A 19,737-nucleotide genomic window follows, 5' to 3' on the forward strand; every position below is an offset into this window, starting at 1 on the left:
TTTTTTTTGTCATAAATAAATATAATCTTTGAAATTTTAAAAATTATTTTCAAGGACGCATTAATGACAAGTTAAAATACTTGTTATTTTATTTATTGATTGATTTAAAATTTACAAATTATTTAAATATATAAATAGTCAAGTTAATTTATTATATTAATTTTGAGATTTCATGATATGGTACAGTGGTTCAGTGAAGTCTCTAACCCTTTCAACAAAAGAAAATACTTTTTATATTTTTTTTTTTGATTGCGTTTCTTGTTGAGACAAATGGGTAAAGAAAGTTGATGTATAAGAGATGAATAAAATAATAATAAAAGTAATTTAGATAAAAGTTTAAAGAGAAAAAAAAAAAAAACATTGTTGGTATTATTCGTGGTGTATGGAGACGTTTGAGATCAAACTGAGATATTTGTTCGCAAAATGGCTTGTCTGACGCATCCTTGAAAGTAAAACGAGCCCTCCTTTCAAGAGAGAGAAAAATTTGTTATAAAAAAAAAATAAACAAAAAGAAAGAATGCTATCATTGGAGCATCTATACCCGTCAACAATTTTCCGCGAACTCGTCTTGATTCGTGTGTGCAGTCTATGTAATTCTGCAGCAAGTACTTTTTCTTGGTTTCGATTACATCTAATCGCATATATGTGTGTGCACTCGCTTCTCTTTCTGAGATTAAAAAAAATTATAATGAAAAACTTGAGAATTCATTTAGAAAATAAAATAATTTTTTTATCATATATATTTATTTTATTATTAGTCTTTGTTGTGGTTACTGTAAAGATAGTTATAATATACCCGAAGAATATGTCTCAAAGTCCGGAAGAGGATCACTCAAACATAACGATTTCATTAAAATTTAATCTCAAGTTTATTTAAACATATTCAAGTGTATGTACATTTAAATATATTACTGAAATTTTTAATTTTATGCCTTGATGAAGGTGAAAGTATGTCCTTTATTTTTTTTCAACTGATTATTTTATTTATTTATTATTATTTACAACATAATAATTTTTATTTATAAATATTTCATATATAACTTATCAATTAAAAATTTATAAATTTATCAAAATTTTAATCAGGGGTTATTGTACTTTTCCAAAACTTTTAAACTCATTTTTTATTCTCCTGTAAATGTATTATTATTTTTAATGTATAAACAACAATTGATAGATTCATTTTGATAAAATTCAAAGAAAATAAAAGTGAATAAAAATTTAAGATGCTTTTTGCTTTTTTGCATAATAATATTTTATTCAATTTTGGTGGCATTATCGGGTGATGAAGTGGCCGGTATACTGCAGTCGGCATGAATTCAAAAGAACCCCTGGGTTGCCAAAAAAAAAAAAATACATATAAATAAAAATAAATTGAAAAATAAAAAATGCACATTTTTTCTTGACTCCGGTAGCAACAAACCACCCTCATTTATTGTACACATTTTATATCATTTTTTTTTTTAAATTCAATTACTCAATCCAGCGTGAACATAAATTTTAATTATTTTGTTTTTGTTAATTAAATTAGCTGGTTAATTTAGCTGATTAATTTTATGTTGTTTTTTTGGTTGATTTTAATTATATAATTTTTTTATTATTGTTGCAGATGGTACGAATTTCAATGGAACAAGTCGAAGGAATCAGTCTAGAAGTTCCATCATTAACTCCAAAAATGGTGAGTTTAAATATTTTTAAATATTATTTAATTTTTGCAACGACTCTGTAGCTTGAGTTGAACATTGTTTTATTTTTGATGAATATATATTCAATGCTCCATATAGTATTAAAGTTATACAAGTAAGGTAAATATATTTGTCAACCAAATTGATTCAAATATACAGATATACATAAATAAAGTGTAAGAATATGTATAAATATAAATATATAATTTCCCACGTGTTGTGCGTCGCGTCGTGTTGTTTTGCAGGTGAGCAGTTGCGACTTTATACAATCGTATATCTTTTAAAAGCCAGAATGGCAATTGATATATATGTATAGATAAGTATATTTGCGACCTGAATACCATCAACTTTATTCCTAGATAAATAAATTTAACTTTTTTTTTTTTTTTTTATATCAGATTAAAAAGCTCAATGATAATACTTTTACTGTCCATCAATCGATTTATCAACACATATTTAACTCTCTAATATTTTATATTTTTTTCAAATCGAAATGTCGATACTACTTTACCCAAAGTGGCCCCATTTTTACTATGTACCTTCAATCTTGATACAAACATTTTATCCTCAAACATATCTTTTTTTTTTTCAATAATATTGCATCAATATATTTTTATAATAAATAAATAAAAAAATTAAATTTGCATTCTTGAAGAATCACTTTCACCCTCGACAAAATAAAAATAAATAAATTTTATAGTTTTAGAAATTTTGCCTATTATTAAACTAATATAAAATTAGTTTTTTTTTTCAATATACTCGATGCTCAATGGTGTTCAAGTTCATGAAGAAAATAGAACAATGATTTGCTCTGTTTATTTTTCTTATTTATTTTGTATCGTAATTGTCGTTGCGTTCTGTTTAATTTATTTAAAAATTTATCGACATACATAAATATTAAAATGTTTACTCGATCAAAGGGGTGGTGGTAAAATTGAAATAAAGTAAAATTGCAGATGAGCTGTAGTATATAAATTTTTCATTCATTTATTTTGTTGATTTTTTTTGTTTTTTTTGGGTATCAGCCCATTTATTTGGTTCTTCTTGTCCTCGACCCCTAACCCTAAATCTTGGTGTATCAAAAAGGTAATTGCTGACTACATCAGACTTAGTTATTTTTTTTTTAAATTTATTTTTCATTATTCCTTTCGATGGAGGTATAATTCTCATTTCTCAACGAAAGAAGAAGCGACGTGGTAAAAATTCTACACGTCTGAGAGAAGATGCCTCACTATTAAAAACGAACAAACCCGCCCCCCATACTGTCTTTATCGTTGGGGCGTATCGAGACCATAAAACATGCAAATACCAAGATCAGCTCATTTCGAATCACCTGCACCTAAAAAAAAAAAAATCAAAAATACATAAATAAAATAAAAAGAAAATAATATTTTCTTCAAATTTTTCAATGAATTCTCAATTAAAAATCAATCAATCAATTACATTAATCATATAATAATGAAAATAATATTCTTATCAGTTGAATATTTTTTTTTATCATACAAGTCCTCCGGGTGGTCGATCAACTCTCTTTATTATTTAATTTATTATTTTTATATTTTATTTTCATTCATTGACTTTATTTTTTTTCTCTTGTATTTTATCTCTTCCTCATGTGAACAAGTTTTCCTTCTGGCAAATATCAGTCCACCGAACCCAACTGCAACCGATCGACTTGACATACCTTGCAATTTTCAATCTGATGCTCTCTCAGCGTACATTGACGCTCTTTCCTTCTACGTCATGTCAATTTTTTACACTTGATTCTCTTTGCAATGTTGAATTTTAAAAATATATATATCCCTTCTTTCTCACAATATACCTACTTCAACATGCCAATTAATTTTCAATGCAATATATAAAAATTTTTTAAATCAACGCAAAATTATTATTAAAAAATCCAATTGAATTATTAACAAAAAAAATAAATAATTTATATATACGTAAGCGTTAATAAGTGAGAAATGATGAAAATCTTGGAAATAAAAAAAATGTTAAATTACATCAGAAAGATGTAATGAAGAAAGTATATATGATTTTATATAAATATATAAAAAAAAAAATGATTTCAATTGAATTTAATCACTCGTTATAATTAGCACACAATTTCTTGCCAATTTATAAATAAATATATCTCTTGTATTGCCATTCAAAAGAATGTACATGTACATTTTCTGTTTTCTTCTTGTTTTATTATGACGATCTATATAATCCAGTTTGCTTATACTTCATCTATAAGGTACTCTCTAGATTTACCAAGGCGGTCTAATTAAAGTCCGGTTTTCTCATCTCTTATTTATTTATATGCTTTATTATTATTTTTATTTTTAACATTTTGTTTTTATTTATTTATAATATATATACGCTCAAGGCACCAAGTGAGTATTGAACCATAGCGTGTGTTTTCTTACTGGCTATTTTCTCAGTTGTTGTTCATCGACATCAACATATACAGTGTATATCAATGTAGCATATATAAAATCAACATATTGTATATTATATATTTTTTCTATGTAGCATTAAATTTATATATAAATAAATGCGTGAGAAAATCGAGCATCACCGGAAGCAATATTATGATTTTTGCATCCGCCCATTTTTGATAATGCATTCTTTTATATATATCCAATTTGATTTGCCATTTTGCTTTTTTTTTTTTTTTTTTTATTCATTTCTTTTCTACATCTTTTTATTTTTCATATCTACTGTGGTAATATTATATTACAACCTTGACTCTGCAGACTGACCTCAAACACCATTGTAGAAAAATAAAATGAAAAAAAATATATGAAAAAAAAAAAACATTGTAATTTAGTTGATGAAAGAATAGAAGAAAATAAAAAAATGACATGGAGAATAGAACAAAAAAAAAAAAACGAAATATTGCGGTATGTGGTTGACGCCCCCACCCTCCCCCAAATTTTGCAACAGCTTTATTGCAATTATGTATCTTTAATTAGGAAGAATCAAAGAATATGTTTTTTAATTTTTTTTTTTTTTATTTATATTTTTTTCTCCTAGTTTTTTTTTTTAAATAAAAGACAGTGAAATAAAGTTGCACATTGTGATTAAAATTGCTTGTTATTTTCTCTTTTACTTGATGAACAACAACATCACGCTTATCGTGTATAGAGGTGAAATTTTTCTTGGCCTTGTATGCCACCAAAAAATTACGCCACAGTGTCATTAAACTTTAGCATAGAAGAAAAATAATAAAATAATCAAGTGGGAGTGTATAGTTTGCAAAACTAAATTTATCGCATTAATTTGTTGAGTAACGAGGTCTTCTTGTATTTTTCTTTTTTCCATCAGGATATATATAATTAAAGTCGTCTGTCGCAAATAAGTTTATAAAGTTAGTGTTTAAAAGTCAAAAAGGGCATCTTAAGATAAATTAATGATTGAGTATTACAATGTTTGGTAAATAGTTAAAATTAGGAAAAATATATATGAAAATAAAAAAAAAAGTTTTATTCGTGACTTCCTGATATAATCCAAAAACGCAATCGTAAATAAGAAAATTATTTTCATCTTTATTGTTGTTACTATATCATCAATAGCATTCTCACGAAAGGACAATGTATATCTACTTTTATTCTATATATAAATGTACATACAGTAAATGTAGGTTTCATCTGTAAATTATGTACAAATATACAAGTACAATTGTCAGTAAATTTTATCAAAAAAAAATAACACGCCAATGGGCCTTTTTCTATTCATACATATACATATAACATTTTCATGCAATCTTTAATGTTGTACATGCTGTATATGTTTTTACAATTGACTATGTAACGACACAGAAATGCTTTCAATCCTTTCACTTTCCCTACTTATTGCCGAATATTTACCTATCATCATACATTAAATAAACAACAACAACAACGAAACATCATTTTAAGATACAAATTATGCATATATGATAAATGACTTTCGCACGACCTTTTCATTTGACCCTTACGCATAATTTTATTTGTCTATACATGACTTTACATCTAGCTATTTAGACAAAATTTATCACTAAGTCATATATAGCGAAAGAAAGTTTTTTAAATAATTTTCTAGTAGCTTAGTGTTCATTTTTTTCTAAACCATATATAAAGTAAAAATAAAAATTAATTATATTCATTATTAGCTCCAAACAAAGCTTTAGAAAAAAAACAACAAAACATAAATTTAAAATTTTTTATTAACTATTAAATTTGAGTATGAAAATAATTTACAAAAAAAAATTGATAAAAATATTCACAAAATGATTAATGAGCTGGGGTTGTTGTTGTACAAGTATATAAATGCAATAAAATTCACATTGAAGAGACCACTAAAGTCATTCTTAGTGGTTTATTTGAATACACATTACTATATCCTCACCAATAGTAGACCACAATTATCTAGTCATTAAGAATCACAAAGCTAAGAATTACAACCCAGACAATACGTGTGGGTATACAGATAACATTCTCAGTCGAAAAAAAAATAAAAATCAAAAAGAAACAAATGTTTTTTTTTTTTGAAATACACGTTTGTAAAAATGTTGGGTATATAATAATCGTATAATATATCGAATATGAATAACAATTTAAGATATACATCGTCATAATTTTCCACCTCATAAATAAAATGATTGTAATCGTATGTATGGTTATTGAGCATACAGAACATTCAAGTTGTCATTGCAATTTGGAGTCTATGGTGTGAATCGATTTAACAATATAAAATATGTCACAATAGATATCTTGTATAAATAAAAAAATAAAAACATTTTTAGAAATTTTTTTTACATTTAAATGCTTGAGGCTAAAAATTATTCTGTTATATGCCCACCCATTGCAATTTTCAATGCGTATTTTATATATATATACATATAGATTTTAACATAATCACAATACCTGAAAAATAATAATAAAATAACAACAACAAAAACAACAAGAAAAGGCAGATGGTACATCGGGATATATTCAAAGTAAACATACATATATATATAGGAAAGACCTTTCTTGCTTGAAAACAAACAAGTTTAAAAATATTACACAGCAGTAGGCACAGCCCCTGGAGGTTATCGACAATACTGATAAGAGTGTTGGCGGGTGTGAGGAGCTTTTTACCTCGTGGGCGGCAAGACAGTACTTGCTATTTCATTGTGAGCAAGCCAGTCTATACCTCTATCCTGATCTCTATTTACAAAACCACTTTCTATATATGTATATAGGTATTTATATGATAATCACACTCGGTGCTACTACATATAAACAGTTACCTCAACAATATCAAAATTAGATCAAAACATAATTTACTTGATTATATTATTTCTTATTTTTTTTTTTTGAAATAATTTATACAAGTCACGTGTCACGCATGGGCAATAGCGATAGTCAAAGCGCCCTCAAACGATAGCGTCTCGAATTATATTGATTAATGGTTTTAAACAACTGTAGAACCGCCACATTTTGCCTCAAGGAATATTGAAATCTATCGACCATGTCCAAATCAACTCTGATATATTGTCGAAATCGATTTTTTTTTTTTTAGCTGAAATAAAGCATATTTAAATACAGTAAAGAAAAAAAGTAATTATATATTTATAAAACACCTTTTAATTTGAGAAAAAAAAAAAAAAAATTCAATGTTGCCTTTGTTGAAATTTAAAACTGAGAAAATTTAAATTCGACTAAGCAAAGCTGCGAATGAGTTTAAAATTATTTAAAAATAGTTAAGGTATTTTTTTTGTAAATACCTATTATCATTTAATACTCATCCCTATGTATATATGCAAGAAAATAAATGATATATCAGGTTACCTATACACCTTCCAAGAAAACCATGAAATTTGTATTACAAAATACCAAGAGAAAAATTCAGGGAAAAAAAAAAACATTTATGAATATAATAATAATAAAGTGGCTTTAGCTTTTAGACTTGAAAAGAAAAAATACAAATAATAATATTAAAGTTGAGATAGTAAAAAAGACGAAGAAGCCTTATGCCCAGTATTATATATTTGTTGAAAGCCATAAAAGTATGGTATTGCTGAAGCAGAATAAAACTACCAATCCCATGTTTAAGGCATGAAGGAAGGAAGGAAGGCATGCACTCAAGAAATGCTCTGGGTTAATGTACACTTTTCTGTTCCATTCTTGGGAGCAATCCAATGAATAAATGTTTATGCAAAAGCATATATATATATGAAAAAAAAAAAGGTAGATAGACAGGAAAAATTAAGAAAAAAAATTCAAGAAGGGTTAGGTAGTATCTAAAAATTGATAATAATTATTTTGCAGCTGTATTTAATATGGGTTGTAATTATTTTAATAACTAACCGTGTCATGCCTATATCAATCCCACACTTTACCCATCAACTGGCACTCACATTATACTGATAATTTTTATATACGTCAACGATATTTCAGTTTATGAGACCACCCTACATTGTCCACACTTTGATAGCTTCTTAAAAATATAATTTATTTGTAAATTTTATTCATTCAAAAATTATCTATACTCATCTAAAAAACTATTAAAATAAATTTTTCATTTTTTAAATAATTTTAAAACTATTAAAATTAATTTTAATATAATAAAAATATTTTACATTTATTTTAAAATCACATTAAACAAGATAAAATGTTTTTTTTTTTTTTTTTTTAAATATAAAAATAACAAGATATAAACATTTATTTATCTACACTAATAAAATATATACATATATAATTTTTTCTGCAATTAGTAATTAGTATTTTTCTTTATATTTTTTTAATTCAGTGTATACATGAACCTTATGTACCTTGAGAATTTATAAATACCATTGACTAGTAAAAAAATTTCTTATCTATATATACTATTTAAATGCTATTCATCCAATTAAATGGTAAAAAATGACGACAATTATTCTGAATGCTGCTCATCCTCTCACCAATACAATACAGTTTAGTTTGAATTGTGATGAGAGAATGAAGTAGACGAGGCTAAAAAAAAAAAAGGGGTAATAAGAAAAAAGGGTGGCAGAGAATTGATGACAAGTGAAGAACGAGTTACAAGTGTGCGGCAGACCTTGAGGAAGAAGAGTCCTTGCTCAAAGCTCCAATTAAAATAAACGTACGTCGGGTTTTCTTCTCGTCACTATATAATCCCCTGGAGATATATATTTTCTTCTTCTTTTTCTATCATGTGTTAAATTCTTGGTTATTCGTTTTATTACTATTATTTTTATTTTATAAACTAAAGAGCTCCCCACTTGTGAGTTGCTGTTGATCTAAGTCGCTCTTGATGCTAGTTAAAGTCACAAATACTCCAACGCGTTTCTTCAACAACACATTCAACTTTGCCATATGTCGCCACTTTTATTTCAGCACTAGTCTTGGTGTTGAAGGGGACAGGATCAACGACTTTTGCTTACTTTTTTTTTTTGCTTTTGCTACCAACTCGACTCACAAACGTATACTATTTCCCAAAGAATTTAACAAATAAATATATAAAAAAAAAAACTCTACAATATTGTTGGAAAACTATCATGAACATTTTTATATAAAAAAAACAATTTATAAAAATACAAGACAAATGTGAAATAGCGTTGATGTTATATGAAGAGTATTTCTTCTACTATTTCTTGGAATAAGAGTCACTGGTTGTTGTTGTTACCCATCAACTGGTCAAAAAAAAAAAAAAATAAAAGATTTATTTTTCACCATTGATGGAAAAATAATAAAAAAATAAAACGATAAAATATATATATAGAAAAATAAAATAAAAAATTGAACGACTGTGGTAAAAGCTAAAAGACAATAATCTACCACTTGGCAGGATCCTCACGTTACAAGTTGTCCTTCGCACCTTCTCTTAAATGTAGCTTCACTTTATTATTTTTTTGCTTCTGGTAGTTAACAAATACCTTTAGATATTATTGTAAATAAATATTTTTTGTAAATAAAGTAACTATCAACACTCTTACAATATTGTAAATATCGAAATATAAATATTACATGAATTTCTGTTAGAAAAAAATTCAATATAACTATCATCATACTGTTGCTAAATTTATTTCAAGTATCATAATAATCAATGATATTTATTAACTTGTGTGTATTACATTGATTGCCATTATTATATTTTATTATAATAAAAATTTTGATGTTTCAAATATCAATTTTCCGGTATCTTAAATGCCATTCAAATATTGTCATTTGCATGGGTGATGTCTGGTTTATTTTTTATCATAAAAAGTATTACATAAAATATAAAATAAATGTGTTAAGGACTTGAGGTGTGTGTCTGTGTATAACACAATCGTCTTGGCTTCAGGTGTCCAACAATTTTACATATATAAACATAAAACTTGCAAATGGGCTTGCAAGCAATTGCGGTTATAAAGCCAATCGTTTTTTATTTTTTTTCTACCTTGAAAACAATTGGAAATTTACCTCAAATTATTTGCTTTGATGAATCGATTGACACACAGTCTTCCATAAAAAAAAGTAAATAAACTTGTACAATGTTAATGTATAAACCTTAGCCGAAAAAAAAATAAAAAAAGTTGATAAAGTTGCAGAATTTTTCGACTTTTATTTTTGATGTTTTTTGGGGGTTAGGGTTTTTTTTCTACCAAGTAACAATTTAAAAACTGACAACGAACAAGCCGGCAATAGCAGGTAATAGTGACAATGGTCAAGCTTGCAATTGCCTTTGGGCAATTTACGGTTATCTCTTTAAATTATTCTGAATTCACAATATACAATTTTTTTTTTATTTTTAAATATATTTTTATTTTTGTAAAGTCAGTGTTCAGGAATTCCTGTTTCTTTCATTAGAAAAATAAAAAATATTAAAAAATTATTTATTTTTTTTTTTGCTGTTATTTATCACGGTAATTTTTTTTTAAATTATTTATTTATTTATTTGTATAGAGCGTACTTTGGCATTAAATCTTTTTCGTTTGTTGATCTCCCCCGCGTAGTCTGACTTCCCACGAATTTTCTGTACCATTGTGTCCGCCTCTACACACACACAAGCTATATGCAATAATGTTTAAATTTTTTTTTTTTTTTATATAGTTAGAAATCTCAGCTTCTTCTGGTGCCTCTATGGGAAATGTTATATAACGCCCGAGGACACAATGTATATGTCTATACTTATAAACTTTGCTTGCTAAAAGAAAAATATTATTATTTTTTTTTAAATTTAAAATAAAAAAATATAAAATATATATATAAACGGAAAAGGAAGAGAATGCAAGATGAGCAACTTCCTTCAGGTAACTTGAGGTTAACCATAGTTCAAAGTTGTTGATTTGTTTTTGTCAATTTTAATTAACTCGTTGGAGAAAAAAAAAAAACGCGACAAAATTAATTTATTATCTTGGTAAATTAAATAATTTAATTTATGCTTATTATATAGCAAAAATTTATCGATAATAAGATTTTTAAAAACAATGAAAATACATAAATGAACTCATTTATTTCTGGTAAATAAAATCGTGATTTACCAGGCGGAACTCTTCGCAGTTTTTTTAGCTGAAACAATTCTCTCCCATCAGTTCAATTCACATCAGAATATATTTCTCTATTTATCATTTTTTTTTTCATTTTATATAATATTTTTCATCTTCATTCTTTCAATACAATATCATAAATAAATATATAACATAACTCGATAAAAACATAAATATTTCAAGCTTAAAAAAAAAAAGTATTTACAAAAAATTTTTAAGGCTATCGAACTCGACAATCATTTTTAACCCGTATCATTTTTTTTTTTTTCAATACACACACAATTTTTTAATTATACAATACATCATCAAGTCATTAACCTCTTGAAATAATAACAATTTTTTTTATCTCAAAGAAAAAACATGAAATGTAAAAAATATAAATAATAATAAAATATTAAACAAGTACAATGAAGAAAAAATAAAATGAATTATCAACATAAAGCAGACAAAAATAAATACAAAATAAAATTCGAGGATGAGAATGCGTGGGTTCGACCAAATGAATCCTCTTCAACCACACCCTGATATGTACCACTCACCACTTTTTTTTTTTTTGCTCAGGTTAGAATCACGTTAATTTGTCTTGACATATTCAATCCCAAATATAATTAATTAAATTATTTTTATCTGCATATATCATGTATCAAAAAAAAGTATCAGTTTCGAGGGAGCAAAGATGAAAAATAAAAATCTTTTCTTTGCAAAAATAGACATGATGAATAATTTTTGCATGAGTCCCAAAGGTTCAATATGTGTGGGATGTCAAGACGAAGGTATAATGAAAAATAAAAATAATATTAAGACAAAGTGAGTGTTTCTTTATCGCTTTTGTTGGAAAAAAAAAATTACAATAAAAAAGAAGTTACTCACGATGGACAGTAGCATCAATTTTGTATACATTTTTATCAGTCAATAATTTATAATCTCTTTATGAGTAAGAAAATACTAAATACCAATTTCATGACTATCTCTTGAGCTTACTCAAATTGTCTCTCCCCAGTAAATTTCTCAGAAAGAAAAAAAAATAAAATTCACTTAAATATTTAGTGAATAATTTTTGTTTTTAAATGTTGTATTTTATATTAAGAAATATTAGGACATGTTACTTTATAAATTGTGTCAAAAAAAAATAAAAGGGAGGTTTATATCAGAAATTTTTTTGAAAAGCATGAAAATATGTTTGTGTGTGACCCCAGTGGCTCTTTGAATGCAGTTCGTTGTACGATGCATCATCTTGTCGCGCACTGGGTGGTTCCTGTGCCACCTTAAGATTATTTAAATATAAATGTATATATTTATACAATGTTTTTATATATATACATATGTGTGTTGGTGTAGATATATAAAATGAAAAAAGACAAATAAAAATAGTGAATACAATGGAATATCGATTTTTATGTTGTTTCGATTTTTATGCGTTGTTTCGAATTCAACGTAGGATTGCACTTTTTTCTGTTTCTTTTTCTTCTTCTTCTATTTTCACTTGAAAATAATATATTTCCTGTACCTTCACTCAATGAAAAACTATACATTTTCTCACTATTCTTTGTCAAAGACATTGAATAAAAATAATATATTCAAAATAGAAATAAATATTTACTGTGCATCTTTCTCACATCAAATCAATCAATCGATGTTTGTGCTTTTATTTATATTCACTTTCTATATACTTTTCTGAATTTTTAAATTTTCTTTTTATTGTTCTCTTTATTTTCATAAAATAAATAAAACTATTTACACACTTTTTTACTATACTTAATATATCTGAGAAAAAAAAAAAAAGTACTTGATTGTTAAAAAGAGAAAAAAATTCAATAGATAAAAATTTTTTTTACATATCGTTAAGCTGACTTAATATAGTATATACTATTGTGTTGTATTTTTAAAATCCTTCAATACACTGTCGATTGGTTTATTTAACATTTGTATCGATGTATAATATAAAGAGTTAAGATGCCAAGCCTTACGTAAGTTGTTGGACGAGGCACGTGGTCTCATTAGGCATAACCGCATTTAAAATGCCGGAAGGGTTATCGCGTGTAAATTATCGTATACCAAACAAACTATATATCTGGTCAAGATCGCAATACTAAAAAATCACATTCAACAACATGTACCATGTACATATGAACTCATGTTTTAACTCCCACTATGTATTTTTCATTTACACGCATCTCTTAATTTTATATTTTAATTATTATCATTATTAAATAATATTTTCAGGTAGAAAATTTAAATTTATTTGACCTCCAATTGATATATTGTATTTCAAATTCAAAGTATCAAAAATTAATATTAATATTTTAAAAATAATATATAATAAATTCTTAATTGTTGTCAAGTTTATCTTTTAGTTAACAAAAAAAAATTGCACACTGTAAATACATACAAGGCATTGACCTATTGGTAATTAGTTTGAGAAAAAAAAGATCACAGCTCATCATGACAATCAACATACTTGATTACTATAGCTATTCTCATGAGTCATTATGACTAACAAAGAAAAATAAAATGATTAAATAATATAATTAAAAAAATAAATAAAAAAAATTAGGATTAATCGAAGATTTTTATTTATTAATTGGTATATATATAAATAGAATTACAAGATATATAGTGCATATTGAAAAATTGTTCGAGCATTGACCGCGAATAACTGTCTGATGACTGGCTCAGAGGTATGACCATGATCTTGATCCTCATTGGGCCTTGAAAGGCACACGCCGGGCCTTTCCTTGATTCCGTGTCTCCTCGCCAGACTCGACCTGTTTTTTTTTTTTTTACAGCGAATTCGGTATAAGTCAAGATCGACATGACGCTTTTGGGTAATACTTTCCCTCATTACCAATATTTCTTATTTTTTTCCGAATTGTTTTTTATTTTTTATCTCTTCAAGATGTAAATTGAGGATACAATTATTTAAAGATCAATTGTATGCATAAAATAAATATATTGTAATTTATTTTTTGCAAATATAAATTTCAATCTAAAAACCAGGAAGTGGTGAGATGAAATCTTATCAGTTAAAAATAATCACAGTTGCCCACACTGATATCATAGACCGACTAATGTTAAAACGATAAGTCTTTATTTCTACTTAAGTCGTTACACTGGATATACCGTTATCATACTTTTTACCATTGAAATAGAAATACTCTCTTCTTGATGTACACCAACCCAAATCAAGTTGAAAATTTATAAATAAAAATGATTTTTATAATAGATAGAAAAAAAAACAAAAATTAATAGAAAGAGAGATTGAATGTATGATAATAGGATTTTATTGTCATTGTAATTGTCGCAATGTCAGATGTGTTGGGCATATATACAACATGTTGCATGAATGCCATCGAGAACTTCTCAGATATCGTATTACGTTCACGGGAAGTCAATGATCTTGATCGTCGTTGCAAATGCACCCGTTCACCTTCAAAAAAATATATATAGTTTTTTTTTTTTTTAAATAATATTAATGTTATTTATTTATTAATTAAGATGGAAATTACAAGTTTTATATATTTACTTCCCGAAAGGATTTTTTTTATAATTGTTTTTTCTTTTCTTGACATTTTTATTTATATTTTTTTTTTTTTTTTTTTCATTTATTTATTTTTATCGAGTAAATATATATTACATATATAAATTTTTTAAATAATAATATTTTTCAGTGTCACCTGGCACGCGTGTACATACATTTAAATAAAATTTATCGGTTATTATTGATTTAAAAAAATAAAAAAGAAACGATGAATAATATTTTTTTTTTTGCTTTTTCAATAATATTTTTTAAGTAAATAAAAAAAATCACAATATCACACAAGAAAAACACGTTAAATATTATATTTTTTTTTCCACTACGGTTCAGAAGTTATCTTTTGAATTTAATTTTTGATCAAGGACGATAGCTACATACCTTTTTTTTTTTTAATATCATCGTAATACACAGCGCATCTCTTTTTTATTCGATTCAATTTCCTCGTTCTCTCTCAATATATAGATATATATTACCAATATAATTTACAATGTTGGTATAAGACGTTCATACCATAACATAACATACAATACCACACCATACCATATACCATAATAAAGAGCGTTGATCCTGAGATAAATCGAGCAAGTATATCGTCCATTGTTTTTGTATCCATTGAATCTATAGCTTAACGCTTTCCTCAATGACTTGTTTGTTGCATAATCAAGTCTAAGAAATATATAAAATGGAAATTATTTTTTAAAAAAGTATCTAATTTTGCGAGAAAATAGTTGTATTTTTTTAATTAATAAATTAACAAGTGTTTACTGTGATTATTATTAAGCTCATCACCAAAAATTATACTCTATTTCGTCGCATTCTGAAATAGAAATGTAATAAATAAATATTTCTTCTGATTTTAAATTAAAAAAAAAATAAGATTCATTTAAGTAATTGTATTTGTTAATTATTTTTTTAATTAAAATAATTTTAATATAAATAAAAAGTCTATTTATTATTTAAATGCGTCATTAAAAAATAAAATATATATTTTTTATTTATTTAAAATCACGAACAGTGTCAATAAACTTATCAAGTGCATTAAAAAAATCATCATAAAATAATTTATTGCAAATTAGTATACGTTTATTATTTTGTAATAAAATATTTTTTTATATTTTTTTTTTAAATATTATTAAATGAATGAATAATATTTATTACAAATATTATATCTCGATGAAATAATTATTTTTTAATAATCAATCTGATAAAAAAGTTTAGTACATCTTCAGACAATGACATGTTGTCATCAAAAGTGTTTGTGATTTTGATTGAATAAATTTTTTGATTATTCTTCAATAGACCTAAAAGCATAGCTCAATTATTTTTTTGGCTGATAGTTAATACGTAATTGGTATTTATAAATATCTAGAAAAATTAAAAGACACTAAATATATTTTAGTAAATAAAAAGAAAATAAATTACGAGAAATATTTATTACAATGTAGGTGTAATTGTTATCAATTAAATTTAATTACAAACTCAAAGAAATATTTACTCAATTTTCATCTATTTCTAATAAATTGACAGTTGAAAAAAAATCAAATTAATTCAAACTTCAAAGTAAATTTAATCTAATAAACATGGTAAGTTTATTTTGCAATTGTTTTTTCCATTTTATATATTGTTTTATAATAAAACAAAAAAATATAAATAACAACTGTAATATTAATATTCTGCAGATGAACCAAGCTGTTATTTTGAATATATTTTTTTTCATAATTATTATAATGATGACAGTTCTTTTTGAACTAGAAGCTACACCTGTAACATCAACTGAATCCAACGTGGACTATAATGCTTGTGATGGTCTCTGCCAAGGGGAACCAAGAAAATTAAAATAATAAATACCTTGATTGATTAATAAATTGTTAAAAATTTATACTACTTAGTTTTTATTTAAAATGCAGTTTAAACTGGATCAATTCGAAATAAAATTTGTTTCTATTTGTGCAAAAAAAAAGTGCATGTATTGTTGACTCAACAGTATATTTATTATCAAAAAATAAAACAAAACATTATTGAGCCAACAATGCATATTACAACATGATTGTTGTAATGAAATATAATGTTCATTTTCAATGGGTAACCAGAATTTCTGTTGTTGCGTTGTTACCTCCCATATTTGATAATTACAATACGATAAGATTATCAGATTAACAATAACATTTGAAACATAATTTTTTTATTGTTAATTTTTTTAACATTAAAATTACTCTTTAATACGTTTTTAATTTTTATCGGATTTATAAAAAAAAAAAAAATACAATAAAAATCAATAAAAAATTTCGATTAAAAGATTTTTAATCAAACGAACTGGAAAAATACAATTTTTTTTTCTTTCCTTTGTTGTGAGATATATAAAATAATTACGTTACATAATTATCATCAAGTTATGTGAATTGCTGTGATGTTTTGTGTATGATGACCTGAGTGTCCTCTGGACTTTACCGGAAACGGATATACGCTCTATGAAATTACACACACACATATCTGTATGAACATATAGACACTAATATCTCGAGTTAATCGAGATGCTTTTGCACCGAAACAAAAGCATATATATATTTTTTAATTTAAATTTAATTTCGTTTTCATTTGAAATATATATATCATTGTTATAAAAAAATAAAAAAATAAAATTGAGCAGCTTGCTGACTTCTCAGATAATCTTTATATAAAGTGTTAATTTTAAAAAATTAAATATGTTTTTTTTTTTTTATTTTTAATGAACAATAATTATTTATCATTAAGAAAAGAAATTTTTTTTCATTTAATTTTAACTACTAAAGACATAAGTTATGTCTGTTTTGTTGTGTTGATGAGGGTATTGATTGAAATTTCGAAAAAATTAACAAAACAATTTCGTAGAATATTTTTGCCTTACATAATGACATATCATTTCTGAAGAATTTTTTGGCGAATATCTGCGAGATTATTCGCACGTTTTTTTTTATTTTTTTCTTTTAGTTTTTATTTTTTATATTATATAGAATTGGCGATGTATAATACATAATAATAGTATGAAAAAAAAAGCAAGCATATAAATAAAGTCTGATGAAAGAAAAGAATGTTTAAAAAAAAAAAAAGAGTTAGGTGAGAATCTAATTCGTGAATCTAGTTCCCCCCCAAGTTCTCCTCTTAAATTTCGATGCAAAATACAGACCTCGAAGTTTACATTCAGGTCCCCAGGGTTATCTACCCAGCATGACCACACAAAGAATCATATAATATTTCAAATAACTCTTCATCTTGTTTTATATATCTCTCTCTTACCTTTCTTGAACTCGTATATACACCAAAAATATATTTCTGCAATCTGCAGCACCATATAATACCCCTCTTCCTCCCTAAAAAAACAAAAATAATAATATTACTATTTCAAAATTAAAAAAATAATGCGTCTATAATAAATTTATAAATAAAAAAATAGGAAAAAAAAAAACCCCTTTGAAGGCCATCAGGCTGAAAATAAAAATTACAAGGTTAAAGAAAAACACAAAAAAAAAAAAAAAAAAAAGGAAATTTTAAATATATAAAAATAAATCATAGTAAAAAAAAAAAAAAGTATAATATATGATTATCTTGGTACCAAAAGTATGTAGGAGTTTGTGTCCTTTGACATTGTCGGTTATCTTTGCGGCGTGACCGCATATAAAGGTTCGTAATATTTTATGTGAACACGTGTCTGAGTAAGGTCAGTGTTGCTCCCGTTCCCTTTTTTCTTCTTTATGATTTAAAGATTCAAGAGTAAAGAGTCTAAAAAAAATATATATAAAACCTCCTGCTGTGAGACTTTAACTTTATGTCTTGAACAACAATGCTCTGAAGGTAGATAAAGAATAGGTAGTTTATATATGAATTTTTTTTTTTTTAAATATGATTAAAAACACCGGCTTATTTATCACCAAGATCATCACAATTTTCTCATATTACCTTTATTGCTTTTTTCTTATTTTCTCGTCTCAATTTTTTAGAGAGAAAAATTGATTAATTAATTGACTCAACTGTGACATTTTTATTTTTCAAATATATAAATTTATAATTTAATTGTCTTGTTGAATTTTAAATCTCAATAAATTCATCAAATTATATTTTCAAAATTTCATAAAACATATTGATGTTGTACTGTCATAATTTTTCATCAACACAATAAAATAATTTTTTTATGAGTTATGCATTTTTTTTTTTTTTTAACATTTGAATAATACAGACTATTGTACAAAAACATGTATATTTATGTTTATGATTCAAGTCAAAAAGAATTACTATACATACCAAGATTCATTATACCAACATCACTTAAGATACTTTGTTGTTGTAACTTGCTTCAGGTGATGGTCAATGATCTCATTTCATTGTGTCTTTATTTTTCTTTACAACAATCAAGATGATATATGAAATATAAATAATAAAAAAATCAAGTAAATAAAAAATATTGTTTTTTTTTTATTAATAATTGAATTGATGATTTTTGATGGCTTTATTCTGTCATCATGTGTACATCAAGAAGCTCAAATAATAACACAAGTGTAAAAAAATGATTTATGATATAAAATGACGATGCAAAGTATAAGTTTGATAGCACAGGTTGTGTCAGGTTGAACAACAGTATGAAATTGTGTTGTACAAGAATTTCTTGATGTTTAAAAAATAATAATAAAAAAAGGCAAGTTAATATGTGTGTGTGTACATAGAGCTAGTGTCCAGTTGGATATGTATATTTTATTATTTTGCGTGGGTATGCGTGTATATAAGTACCGAGAACGTGTGCAAGTGTAGATGTAGATGAAGTACCTCATCTCTGTACTTATCTTTTTTTTATTTTTCATATTTTTTATTTTATTTTTTATGTTTTTAACATCAAGCTGGTGCAACACACGCTGTTGCAAGCCTACAATGAAAATGTCGTTGCTAATGATCAGCCTAGTGACTGTCATCAAGAAGAAAAAAAAAAAATTAGCAAATATTATAATGTCCACTTACTAATTTTCATTTACCAGCTGACAATTTTTTTTTCTTCTTCTTTGTATGTCTTA

The 19,737-nt window shown here is 25.5% G+C and overlaps 1 protein-coding gene and 1 long non-coding RNA gene across 3 annotated transcripts in view; both read left to right on the top strand.

Annotated features, from left to right (window-relative positions):
- LOC122853075 (probable serine/threonine-protein kinase nek3) overlaps positions 1 to 19,737 on the top strand; it is a 77,987-nt gene that overhangs the window by 43,491 nt on the left and 14,759 nt on the right. For both annotated transcript variants that reach the window (XM_044153320.1, XM_044153329.1), the window contains exon 3: positions 1,607 to 1,675. In XM_044153320.1, coding sequence (XP_044009255.1) covers positions 1,607 to 1,675 — 69 coding nt within the window. The remainder of the gene's footprint in view (positions 1 to 1,606; positions 1,676 to 19,737) is intronic.
- On the top strand, positions 16,236 to 16,580 carry LOC122853102. Its single transcript, XR_006373888.1, has 2 exons — positions 16,236 to 16,284; positions 16,381 to 16,580. It is a non-coding gene; the product is annotated as an uncharacterized LOC122853102 (long non-coding RNA).

The sequence above is a fragment of the Aphidius gifuensis genome, linkage group LG1 (assembly GCF_014905175.1).
Source record: "Aphidius gifuensis isolate YNYX2018 linkage group LG1, ASM1490517v1, whole genome shotgun sequence".
Taxonomy (NCBI): domain Eukaryota; kingdom Metazoa; phylum Arthropoda; class Insecta; order Hymenoptera; family Braconidae; genus Aphidius; species Aphidius gifuensis.